General features: G+C 50.8%; 1 protein-coding gene across 2 annotated transcripts in view; it reads right to left on the bottom strand.

Moving 5' to 3' along the window:
• GATA3 (GATA binding protein 3) overlaps positions 1-12,788 on the bottom strand; it is a 28,477-nt gene that overhangs the window by 8,053 nt on the left and 7,636 nt on the right. Inside the window, exons 2-4 of one of the 2 annotated variants that reach the window (XM_061468578.1) lie at positions 11,440-12,048; positions 8,317-8,853; positions 5,448-5,593 (exon numbers count right to left, since the gene is read on the bottom strand). In XM_061468578.1, the coding sequence (XP_061324562.1) occupies positions 5,448-5,593; positions 8,317-8,853; positions 11,440-11,680 (924 nt within the window). In that variant the 5' untranslated portion in view covers positions 11,681-12,048. Of the gene's footprint in view, positions 1-5,447; positions 5,594-8,316; positions 8,854-11,439; positions 12,049-12,788 lie in introns of those variants that run through there. The other variant, XM_061468579.1, reaches the window with a different exon arrangement.

Here is a 12,788-nt window from a genome sequence, read left to right as displayed (position 1 = left end):
CGTGTTAAAAAAAAATCATATTAAAAAGAGAAAGAAAAAAGATGCCATCAGCAAAATCTCCAAGAAAGAAAGCATCAGCCCTGCAAGACTGACGCGCGTTGACAGGGACCTCCAGAAACCAGCTTGTGAGAACAAACAGTCATTCTGCAAAAGAAAGGAAAAAATCCCCAAGGTACTTTAAACCCAAATTATATATGAACTGAATCAGGTGCCAAAGGGCATCCTAAAAGTGAGTGCTAAACCTCTGATAGAACTCATCAAAATTAGCAGCGCTGGCACAGCCCATTCCAGAGGGGAAAATTTTATGTAAATGCCAACATGTCTTTCCATCTTAATTCTCCCAGACCCCCCAGGGGTCTAATTCTGCAGTCAGGGCCTGAACCAACAGTTGCTGAAGTCAATGGCATGAGTCACGCTGGCTCCAGTGAGCACTGGGTAAGACCCGCACTGGGCATGGTGGGCAGCTGCTCGCCTGGTCCGACCGCAAGCACAGCTCTGTCCCGTCAATTCAACTCGGCTTCAAAGGATACGGGCTCCAGAGCGGAAATAACACCGTGGCGAAGAGCGAGAATCACAACTTTTTAATTACACCCTCTTGCAGCCTAAACCTTCATGTTTATTTAAGGATTGGTAATGAGCCTGAAAGAAGAATTTACCATTTCATAAAGGGGGAAGAACAAGGGGAAAAAAAAAAGTCTACGTGTCAAAGTGTATACAGAAGCATTTTGTTAGCTGTGATAATGATTTAGGGAAGCCAAATTTAGCCAAGTCGCTCTCCTTTCACATGCATGAATTCGTGCTTATCATTTCAAAACTGTAACTTCAGCAAACAAATTGTCCTTCTGCCACTGAAGGAGGAAAAGGAGTTTGCAGACTTCCATGTGAATGCCTATGCATGTTCGCGTGTGTGCAAGTGCCTACAGCTCCTAAAAAAAAGAGACCTTTAGATCCCCATCCTCTCTTTTCTTCATCAATATGACACACTCCCAGAGCTCTGATTTCATCCCGATGCGTCGCTTTCAATGGGACTGCTCATGTGCTTAAAGTTAAAACATGTGCTTAAGCGATTTGCCAGATCATAGCAATGCCTGGCACCTTGCAGAACTGAGCCTTTAATGCTCCCTTTTGTGCTCTTACTGTTTCAAATTTACCCCTCACCCCACACAGCCGCACACTGTAGCACATCCAACGTTTAAAAGAAAAAATAACGCATCTTTGGATCCCATACAACAAACCCAAAATGCAAACACGGACACTGGCACAGCGCAAGCGTTTATACCAGCTCTTGTTAGGTCATGTTGCAATTTTAATCATAATTGAATGCGGCGTAGGTGGAGAGAGGACGGGTTGGTTTTGTTTTAGATAGAGAAGTTTTCTTTTTTTTCCCCCCTTTTAATTAGACAAAAAGGACTGCCTAAAAAATAAATAACGCAATGCCCATGAGCATTAGGAAGCATTACAGAGCCCCGGATCTGACAGCAAAGTACTCTCACTGCCTCCCATGGGGACAATTCCATTTTGCCTGACCATAAACCACGCTGAAATGAGCCGATCTCAAGCCTGAGGAGGCCTTCAGCTGACTTTTCCATGCTGATGACAAGCAGGAGCTGGGAATAGCACATGGGTCTTTGGTTGCAAAAATCCCAACGCCAGCAGAAGCTGAAGCATCCCACCACCAACATCAGGGCCCCACCTCTGTCCTCTCCTCCTCCAGACCATGCCACGGCACCAAATTTGGTTCCCATCAAAATCACCAGGTTAATACACACACATCAAATGCATCAAATGCAGCACAGACACAGCCAGCTGCAGAGCCGGGCTCTCACTGAGACCCTGGGGACAAGTCTGGAGGTCTTTGCCCCATCGGCTCCCACCAGCACGGGTGGCTCAGTGGCTGGATTGAGTCTCTCGATGGCAGCTTTGCCCTTATCAGACCCAAAAATCAAGCCTAGGGAAATTTCTGAAAACCAGTGATATTTGACTCAGCCCACACAGGGGAAACATCCCCTTTGAAGATATTTGGGGTTTCTACACGGCGCTCGCCATAATTTCTCTTATGGCAAGCATATTTAAAAGACATGCCTGGTCACCACCTTGCTACCTTCAAACAAACTCTTGACATTAAATAAGCAAATAAATCACAACATCCACTGTCTTCTCTGAAACCTCTTCCATCTGCCATGTTTCCCCTACAAAAATACAGCATCATTAGCTGCATGTTTTAAACCCGGTGCTCTTTTGGTCTCAGGCTGTACCTTTTATGCTGTACCGACTTTTGCCGGAGACACCAGCAGCAAGCAGGAAACAATGAATAATAACACTATTTATTGTAAAAGCTCCTAGCAATGGCATCCACTGATGCTAATCACCGACCCCAGCTTGGCCTTGCAAGTAGTGGGATGACTAACAGGGTGCCCCATATCACCTGCAGGACCATACCCCATGGCCCAGCTGCGTGTGAGCGAGGGCACAACTTTGGAAGTGCTGTTAGTGATGTGAAGGTGGAATTTAGGATGATGTGGGAAGAACCACGCACTGATAAAGATGCTTAATTAAGGGGCATATTCAGTGTCTGGATTTGCATGGGGTACCCACAACACTGCAAGCATCAGCTAAATGTGGCTGCGTGTACAGGGGCCTTCTGAGAAACTGGCTATAGTCCTTCAAAAACCAGCTTGACTGGACACAGAAATGGAAACCTCTGCATCCACATGGAAAGGAAAAGGAAGAAAATCTAAAGGAAGGTTTTATCTCAGAAACAGCAGTGGCAGGACTGCCATTGGCTTCAACAGGGATGGGAATGGTCTCCAAGAGGGCTATAGACCCTGTCTACAGACTGCAGTGGTGTGGGACTACAATCCTGTTCCTGCAACATCTCCAGATCTTCCCTCCAAGATGAAGCAGAGCTGTCTAGGCCCCCTCAGCCGACAAAACTCAATCCATCTTCCCTAAAGGAAGCCCTTACAAAGACACCCATTGAATTTAATAAACCTTGGGCTGGGTTCTCAGCATCTAAATGATTTATTTGCCTTCTCTCTCCCACCCATTGGAGTCCTTTCATTAGCTTTAGCGTGCCTGGGATCAGAGCCTACGAAACCAGGCCAAGGTCACGCAGGAAATTTGTGGCAGAGGGAGAGGAGCACACACTGGATCCCCAGCCTGGCCCTCCATCACATGTCACCTTCCTCAGCCCCCTCGCCTTCACAAGTGAGGAAAGATCAAGTCAAGCTGCAGATACACATCAGCGTCAATGCACGTGGAAAGCAAATGCAGGCCCAGCTTTTGTGTCTTCTGGGGGAGATAAATAGAGATACAAACAGTATCAGGAATGTTTCTCTTGTTTTTTTTCTCCCCAGGCAGTGCTGAATAAAAAATATATATAGAAAATGCAAAAGTTCCCATTTAGCAAAGACCATGTTTAAAGAACGGGAACTTTCTTTAACTGAAACGCACAAGGTTGGAGTGGTTATGCAAGGCAAGGTCTCTCCTTACTTTTTTTTCTTTCCCTTTCCTATTTTTTTTCCCCCCAAGTATGACCTTTTACAACGTATTTATTTATACAGTTCATTTTACATGTGCCGGGCTGAGGGTGACTCGGGACATTCTTTCGTGGCTCCATCAGACAGTGTTTGAAAGCTCTCCCCCCTGTCTCTTTCCAGCCGCTTTCCTATTCTGCCTCCCCCTCCGCTTGTTTGGATACGCTCAAGCTCCTGTGTGTTTGGGCTGGGGAAACAGAGCCGTTGTTTAGGAGTTATCTCCAGGGCTCAGATATCCGGCAGCTTTTTCCTAGGAAGTTCACTTTACACATAAAGAGGGAACGAGGAGGAGGGAAAAAAAAGGAAAGGAAAAAGAAAACGAAGGGGGGTGTGTTTAAGACACAAGGGCCGGGGGGAGGAGGAGAAGGCAGCAAAAGAGCTGCCCAAAAGAATCAAAATCCCAGCCTCTACTTCCCTCCCTAGAAAGCTTTTCCTTTTTTCTAACAAGGCTGTGAAAGATGAAGGAAACCAACGTTTTCCTATGCAGGCTTTTCCCGTATAGGAGAAGTTTCATCTGCGGGAAGTCTGGGGGTAGAGGAGCAAACCCAGACCCACACGGCCAGGCAGAGCCGTCACCACTGCCCCTCGCAGTGCAACCCCTCCTGCGGCCGTATCCTGCAAACACTTCCCAGCGCCTATGGGAATAAAGCTGGTCCAGTAAAGCCAGTCCAGTTTTGCAGGTGAGGAAGCTGAATCCATGCCTAAGAGTTGCCCCTCGGAAACCCTGAGCACCTTCATGGGGAATAAACCTTGTACCCCCACTCTCCTTCCCGCAGGATCCAGCCATGCCAGGCACAAGCCTTATGCAAGGCCGGATCCATCCATCACCTCAGAAACTCCATGGAGAGGGAAGATCTGCTTTTCCTCCGCATTTTGAGTGGCCTCCAGGAGCCCATCCACATTCTGAACAATAACGAAACCAAACGTGCCCCAATTCAAAACATTCAATAACTTCACAAGCAGGGAACTTATTTTTCCCCCCACTTTGATGCATCTTTTCCCCTTGTGGTTTGTCTGATTATTTGCCAAATCTATGGCAATGCATTTATTACCCATGCCCACAGCTTCCAGACCATTTTGTGGCTTCCAGGGAAATTCGTAAGTAGATCACTGGGGATGCTGTAACTTATTGCCTGTACACTGTACAGTCCTGAGGCTTGCAAGTAGGACTTCAAATACAGCTATGCATTTTGTCTTCCTCCAGCTTTTCTGACCCCAGGTACACATTCAGCTTTACACACTCACCAGCCTTTGCCAGCCCCTTCCTTGTGTTCTTGCTCACACCAGCTCGGAGAGGAATGACATGATTTTAGACCCACACAGTTGAGGTGCAAATGACCACGCGTGGCACCAGGAGCATCAGCCAAGAATCTTGCAGGACCAAAGTCCAGGTGATGGCCTAGCGGTACCCGATACCTATCTTAAGTCCCCTTTCAACGACACAGCCAACCAAAGGGGATGGAAACACACTTGGAAAGGGACAGACAGCAGTGTGGAAAGCCCTGGAGGAACCCTGCTCTCCTGATACTAATCTCTTTGGTCACAAGGAAATCATTACTTTGCCCTTAACCCATGGAAAGAGCCATTGTCCCCATTGTCCTTGGGTCACCATCCCAAAGAGCGCTGGGGAGGCATCTGCCCCATTGCGACCTGGGAGAAAATTCAGTCCTGGTTTACAAGAAGCTCTCAGTCTTGATTTTTTTAACCTGTTTTTCACATTGCAAGAGGGCCAAACAGCTGAGGCCCACAGCAGCTAGGAGCATCACTCCGAGCATCCCCATCTCCCAGCCCTCTGATGTAGCAGAAACAGATTTTGGAGCTGGCTGAGCTTCCCTGTCCATCCCGAGCTGCAGACAAGAAGCAAAAGTTGCAGAAGAAGGCAAAGAAAGACGGAAATGGGAGGAAACTCACCAGCCTTCTCTTGGGTTTGATCAGGGGCCGGTTCTGCCCGTTCATTTTGTGATAGAGTCCACAGGCGTTACACAAATAGTGCCCGGTGCCGTCTCTTCTCCACAGAGGGGTTGAGGTAGCCCCACAATTTACACACTCCCTGCCTTCTGGAAACAAGAGAGCACATAGTTCACTTAGGGAAAGCAGAGGTAAAATAGGCTGGGAAAAGGCCTCCCCCAAAATAAAACAAACCCATACAAGCTGCAGCCCTGTCAGGCCTTGTCAGACCTGTCCAAATTCAGGACGTCCAAGCAAGGTTCCAAGGCCACGGCTGAGCAACATCCCTGGCATCCCGTCCGCCTCCCCAGCGTCACCCCACAGGCAGCATCAAGCCCATGTCCCAGCAGAAGAGGGATGGTGACAGTGACAACCCAAACCCCATGGTGGCTCAAGGGGCTCCTTTGTGGTGGGATGACAATTCCCCCCATACCTCTGGATTTAGGGATTCTACAGCCCTCCAGCCCCTATGTTGCCACATGGGCCAGGCAAACCTTGGCAGGCTTTGCAAGGGGCCTCCATCCCTTTCCCCCAGGATGGATGGATACCCAATGTAAGTCCATACCCCCCTTTCCAAGGACCCCAGGGTCACTCCTGGAGCACTGCCTCAGCTCCCATGAGCCTGGTAAGGGAGAATCTTCCTTTGGCCTCAGGTCAAACCTCATCAAGGCCCCCAAAATAATCTCATCTCAACAACCAAAACACCTCTTGCCCCCAGTCAATACACAACCACTCTGCCAATATCTGCTATTGATTAATTTGCAATGAAGCTTCCACCACTCAACTTGTGGAAACCTCTCTGGCCTCCGACTGCATCCTCAGCCTGCTGGTCGATCCCCAATATTTGGGATCCCAAAAGACCCTAATTAGGGTCTTTCCCTCCTTCTTCTCCTCCTTTTTGCCACCTCTCTATCCTCTCCCCACTTACTGGGGGGTCTCCCGCACCCCCAGCTTGGATAACAGAATTGAGAGGGGGTGCGGGAATGCAGCTCAGATACTTTCAGGAGTTGGAAGAATATTTTTGTTGGGCGTTTGGTATGTTTGGGCTGGTTTCTTTGCACCTAATGGCACTCTTGGCCCATGTGAGAGCAGCAGAAGACCTGAGCCGGCCAGAGCAGAGCTAACCCAGCTCAGAGCCGGCTCCCCGCTGCCCCAGCCTGCGCTGCATTCAAGCAAGAGACATCCGCGCCCTAACCACAAACGGCAACCGTTTTTCCAGAGCCTTTGCACTGAACCCCTCTCCTCTCACCACCCTTCCAAAACACAACAACAACAAAAAAACCTCCACTTTTTCAGCCGTTTCTCCCTCTTTCATCCTGCAAAACCAGCCCATTCGCTCCCGTTTCCCTCCAGCTCCAGCCCTCTTTGTCTGCGAGCTTCCCCGCTCGCTAAAATGAACTTTAAAAGAAAGGAACAAACTCAGGTGCTGCTGCTGGGGCTGGGTTATCACAAGCCGCAGATGTCTCTCTAGAAGGTAAAGTAACAGAAAGAGGCAAAAGGAAAACAACGAGGGGGGCGGAGCGGGGTGGGGGGGGGAAGACGGTTTGAAAATACCGCGCAGCCGGTGCCCCTGCGGGCGGCCGGGGGAGCTCGGCCCGTCCCGGCATCAACCGGTCCCTACCCCGACACAGCACCCGGTCCGTGCCCGGGCCAGGCTGCGAGCCGCTCCCGTTAATACCCAGGTCGTTTTGTCCCCCTCCGGTTAAACAGGGGCAGCCGCTCCGGGGCTGTTTGAGCCTCTGTCCCTCTCTTTTGTTTCACTCCATCTCTCTCTCTCCCCTGCTTTCATGTACAAAACATACAGGTCTGGGTTTTTTTGTCACTCTAACCGCATCCGGACTCTATTAAAGTTCCTGGCGCTGGATAAACAATGCAACTGTCGCGTGCAGCAGTCTGAAAATAATTGGATTAGCTCAAACGTATCAGCTAAATAGAGACAGTCCCTGCTCAGACAGACAGAGTAAATGTCACCCTGGAAAAACCCTGAAAACTGATCTCATTCATGCCAGGCAACCCTGCAGCAGCCTCCTCGGAAAAAGAAATAGAGAGAGAAAAAAAGAGTTTTGACTAACGGCCCTTTCCTCTGCACACACACACATACACCCCCCTCGCTGCACACAAGTTCAGCCATCGGGACCCGCAGCCGCGGAACTCCCGCACTCCGCGGGGTGCGCAGAGGGCTGGGACACCCCGGGTCCCCCCAGCCCGAGCCCTGCGGTCAGCTTTGAGGTGGGGCGTTAGGTATGGGCAAAGTCCTCCGATGGAAATGGATGGGGCTCAGGTGGGCAAAGCCCTGGCATGGAGGTGGATGGGGCTAGGGGATGCCTCGGGGTGCTCGCATGCTCCCCCAAGGAAAAACCCTCCCCATATCTCTGGGGAAGAGGCCATGGGAAAAGCGAGGCGGAGAGGGCAGGCAGGGGAAGTTGGCCGGGATTTAGTACCATGATTGAAATACAGAGATACACTAATGGTGCGGTTCCTTGGGTTTCGCTTCCTCCCCAGGCGCCGGAGCTGAGCGCACCGGGGGCGACTGGGGAGGAGTGGGGGGGACGGACCGGAGCATCCCCCGGGCAGGAGCCCTGAGGAGCTGGGGGGATGCCCGACAGGCCTGGGGCTGCACCCCGAGCCCGGGCTGCCCAAGGGGGAGCTGGGTTATAAACCAGGGCAAGGTGAAATGTTGACCCCCCAGTCCTGGGGTTTTCATCACACGGATGCTTGTGCGCATCCCTCTGCACGGGAAGGATGGGGGGTAGCCCTTGTCCTTTTGCCCTCCCGCTTTCCCACATAACTTCCTCTCCCGAGCAATTGGGCATGAAGAAGCCAAAAGCCCTACCTGTGCTTGACCGTGCTTTCGGTCGCGATTTACACCCAAACCCGGTAGGCGATCCTCCTAGGAGGCTACTGGGGGGAAAAAGTCCAGAGCCATATTCTGGGACATACGGCGGGTAGGTCGTGATGGGGTGATGAGCAGAGGAGGTGGCTCCTCCTAAAGAGGCCATGCTGCTCCGGGAGTGAGAGGACTCCAGCTTCATGGTATCGGCCAGGGACACCTGGTATTTGATGCATTCCTTCTCGTCCTGCCGGGTGGAGCCGGTGGAGCCGGGTGTGGAGATGGACGGATCCGGGGACACATCTTTCGGAGGGGTCGGCGGGAAGGTGAAGAGGTGCGGGCTGGAGTGGCCGGCGGATAAGGTAGAAGAGGAGGCGGGTGGGTAAACGGAGAGGGGTCCCGGTGAGCTGTGATGGATGGAGGTCTTGGGGAAAGGGCTGAGGTTCCATGGGGAAGCGCTGTGGTGGCTGCCCAGCGCCTTGCTCCCGTCCAGCCAGGGCAGAGAGCCGTGCAGCAGCGGCGGGCGGCAGACCTGGCTCCCTGCGCAGAGAGAGCACAGCCGCACACCGGTCACACTCCCCTCGCCCCACGGACACAGGGGGGACCAGGCTGGACCCCACTTCCAGTTACCCACTTACACCCCCCCCCCCCCCCCCCAAAGGTCTCTGCATCCCAAATGACATCGGTTGTAAAACCCTGCTCCCCTTTAAAAAATCACAGCTAAAAGAGGCAACAGCCCCGGTCCCTCTCGTGGACGTGTTCCCCCCCCCGCCCCCCGGGACGTGGAATTTGGCTTCACTGTCTCCCCTTCCCAGCCTCTGGAGCGAAGATCCTGCCTGAAATTGCCAAGACCCCGCTGCAGAATTCATTTGATTTTTCTTAGCTGGGAAATAATTTCCCGCACGCTGCCTTGGGCCATAAAACCTGGGAATATTCTTGCCAAACGAAGGAGACCAGAAGGTGCCATCAAACTTGACAACAACCTTCCCAACAGAGCCGATAAACTTTGTAAACTGCTCGGTTTGTCTCTTTTCTGTCCCCCCTTTTCCGTGAGGCTGCACATAAATGTCAAGCGGCGTTTTCATGGCGATATGGCACAAGAACAGGGCACCCACTACCCCGAAGGAAACTGTTCATCCCTTTCTTATGACAGGAGATCCTTCACTTGTATTTTAACAGACAGACCTGGGCTTTGAAATAAACACAGAATAGATTTACTAGGCTAGACTTATGCAGTCAAACCTATTTTTCTTCTTGGGTTATAAATGTTCTTAAGAGATGGTACCTAATGTTTTAAATTCATCTTTGCCCTCGCTGTAAGAAATAAAACTATATCCCCCCAAAAAATCAAATCTACCCAAAATCCCCAGCAACTCGTGCAAACGGCTATAAGCTGAAAACCACAGTTACTCAACTGGAAAAGAGCAAGTTTGTGCCTGCTAATAGAGCCCTGGAAAAGGATTTGACATCTAGAGAGCCTCAGCCTCTGTAGGTATCGTGATATGTGTGCAAAGGCTGCTAAACACACAGAAGGAGAGATGCAAACAGAGATCTACAGAGCCAGGGAGAGTTAAGGAGCCGGTGCAGTGTGGCCACGTATGTTTGCATGGGAGCTTGTGAGTGTCTAGAAAATCTCCAAGCTACTTTTGCACCGTACCAGGCACTTGTGAACAATACTGAAAGTAACTGCTCGAAAGGAAGGGAAGGTGGGTTATACGAATAGAAAGGGTCAAGATTCATTATCTTCTCCAGGAAGTAACATAGTAAATAATATTCAGGCGAGATCAGAGAGACCGCATTTCCACTTTCTGCTGATATATTGGGGGAAAAAAAAAGAGAGAGAGAAATGCACAGAAAGAACGGACAAAGGCTGCTGATCCTTAGAAATAATTGTTTTAAAGGGTCTAATAGCAGAACAATGCGGTTACTGAGCGGAGCCTAATGCAGACCCGCGCTCAACAAGTAGCTGAGGGCCGGGAGCAGCCCCCTAACCGGCTTGCCTCCATCTCTGCTCACTTATCCCGCTTTCTGCTCCTTGATTTTGGGGTGATTTCCACTGCAAACCTCGGGTATTTAGATTTCGACAGGACGGAGGCCACTGCCCGGCTTCACAAATCACCGTCTGTTTTTTCCCTCCTTTTCTTGTTTGAACCCTTTTCCCTATTTTCTTAACCGCACAGGTAAACTCCAGCTACAAACACTGCATCTCTCCAATTCCTCCTAAAAGATGGCCCCAAAGCGCTCATCCCTCTGTGGACCCGGGCCCCATCGGCGCCAGGTATTTCACCTCCTTTCTAAAAGCTGTGACCCAGGAACTAAACTCACACTGTGGATCATCACCTTCCTGCAGGACCCTCAGGAAAACACAACCGGGCTGATACCTAACGACAGCAACGACACTTATATTTTGCCTTTCTCTCTTATTTTGAGCGCACGCCGTGGTGAGGCCCTGGGTGCATGTGTGAAAGTTTCGACCCAAGCCCTAGCAAGCTTCCCGAGTGCCAATGGAATAAGCCAAGCGTGAAGACAGCGGGGTCATCTTCACACCCCTGCTCCCCAGCCGGCTTTTCTGCCCCAGAGCAGCTTAATCGTGCAAAAACTAAACACCGCATGAAAACCCGGACTGTTCACCTAATTGAAGCGGGGCGGGGGCTGGAAAGAGGGGAAGAGGAATAAAGCAATAGAAAGATGAAAGGGAGAGAAAGAGAAGGAAGGAGAGGGAGAGAAAGGGGGGAAGGGAAAGAGGCAAGAGAGGAGCAAAAGAGAGCAAGATAAAGAAAGGGAAAGAAGCATAAAGAAAAGAGGGAAAGAGAAAGAAAAGGGAAAGGGGTAAAGAAGGGGAGAAAGAACGGAAACGGTAAAGACAGAGAGAAAGAGGGGAAAGAGGTGAAAGAAGGGAAAGAAAAAGAAATAGAAAAGAGGAAAAGAGATAAGAGAATAAAAGAAATATAAAGAAAGAGAGAAAAAGAATATTTGAACAAGAAACAGGTAAAGAAAGGGAAAGGAGGGAAGGGAGGAGCACAGCCTGGATTTGGGTTTATTTCCAACAAGCCAACCCCAAAATCCACCCTTGACGTCGTTTCCCCGCTGCCGGGGCCGGGCTCTCGGTGTCTGCGGGGCACTCACCGTGATGGGCCGTGGGGTATCTCTGCACGGTGGCTCTCACGGAGTTGCCGTAATAGGGCGGGACGGGGTTGCCTTGTCCATCGATATTAAAAAGTACATCCACTTCCTCGGCGAGAGGATACTGCGTGGGGTCCATGTAGGTATGGCCAAGCGTGGGGTGGTGTGAGTCCGGGTGCTGCCCATTGAGCACGGCAGGGTGGTGGTGGCTCACCCACCGCGGCTGGTCCGTGGAGACCTCCATCTTCCGCGCCCGCTGCTCCGCCGCTGCTCTTCCTCTCTTCCTCCTCCTCAGCAAGGAACGGAGGGAGAGACGCTGCCGGAGTTATTGGGAGCGGGGCGGGGGGGAAGTGCTCGGCGAGTTTGGGGATGCTTTCTGGTTAAGTTTGGTTGGAAGTGGAGGGGAGGGGGGGTATGGTGAGAAAAGGTCGGTTCCAAAAAAAAAAAAAAAAAAAGTAAAAAAAAAAAAGAAAAGAAAAAGAAAAAAGAAGAAAAAATAACGTAAAAAATAAAAAGAAAAAAGAAAACAAACTTAGGGGATAAAAATCTCTACGAAGTGAGATCCCCTCGGTATCTTCCGCTCTTTTGCAGATGTTTCTCTTCTTTGATCACCTGTAACGAGAAAGAGGAAAGGGAAGGAGCAGAAAGAGAGAGAGGAGGGAGAGGCGAGAGAGAGAAACGTGCTTGAGAAGTTCTGAACTTTAGCACCTGACTTTTTAGGCAGGAGAAAACCCATCCCATCCCTCGGCAGCCATCCCTGGGAAGCGCCTGCTCTGCCCTGGACCCACCTCTCCCAGCGCCTCTTTCTCTTTCGCTCTCTCGCTGCCCGGAGCAGCTCTCGCCGCCCTCCTCCTGCTCTCGCTGGGTTACTGGGGGTGGGTTTTGGGGGGTTCTCTCCCTTTCTCTTGCCATCGCGGTTGTTTGTTTATGTGTTTATTTGCTCCATTTGCACCTGAGAAGCGCCAGCGGCTCAAGCTGGTCAGAACTTGTGCCCTTCTCTGCTCCGCAGTCGCTTTGATTGCTCATTAATTATTATGCAACCGAGAAAGGGGGAAAGAAGGGGGAAAAGAGAAAGGAGAAGGGGGGAATGCAACGGGGGGGAAGCGATGCAGAAAGGGGGTGTGGGTGCAGGAGAAAAGGAGAACGGGGGAAGGGGGGCGGGGGGGGAGAGGAAAAAAGCGACAAGTTGCTAAAGAAATTGCGCACAAACCTTGGCGGAGAAGCAGTGTGTGACCCGGGAGGGATGAAGCTGAAAGTGCTCGATCAGATCAGATTGTGCTCCCTCGCTCGCCCTATTTTTTTTTTCCCTATTTTTTTTTCCTCCCTCTCTCACTCATTTTTTTTCCTTTTTT

The sequence above is a fragment of the Pezoporus flaviventris genome, unplaced genomic scaffold, assembly GCF_033815535.1.
Source record: "Pezoporus flaviventris isolate CSIRO_AGI_PZ_B2104156 unplaced genomic scaffold, CSIRO_AGI_Pfla_v1 ptg000049l, whole genome shotgun sequence".
Taxonomy (NCBI): domain Eukaryota; kingdom Metazoa; phylum Chordata; class Aves; order Psittaciformes; family Psittacidae; genus Pezoporus; species Pezoporus flaviventris.
This window is presented reverse-complemented; position numbering and strand designations above follow the sequence as displayed.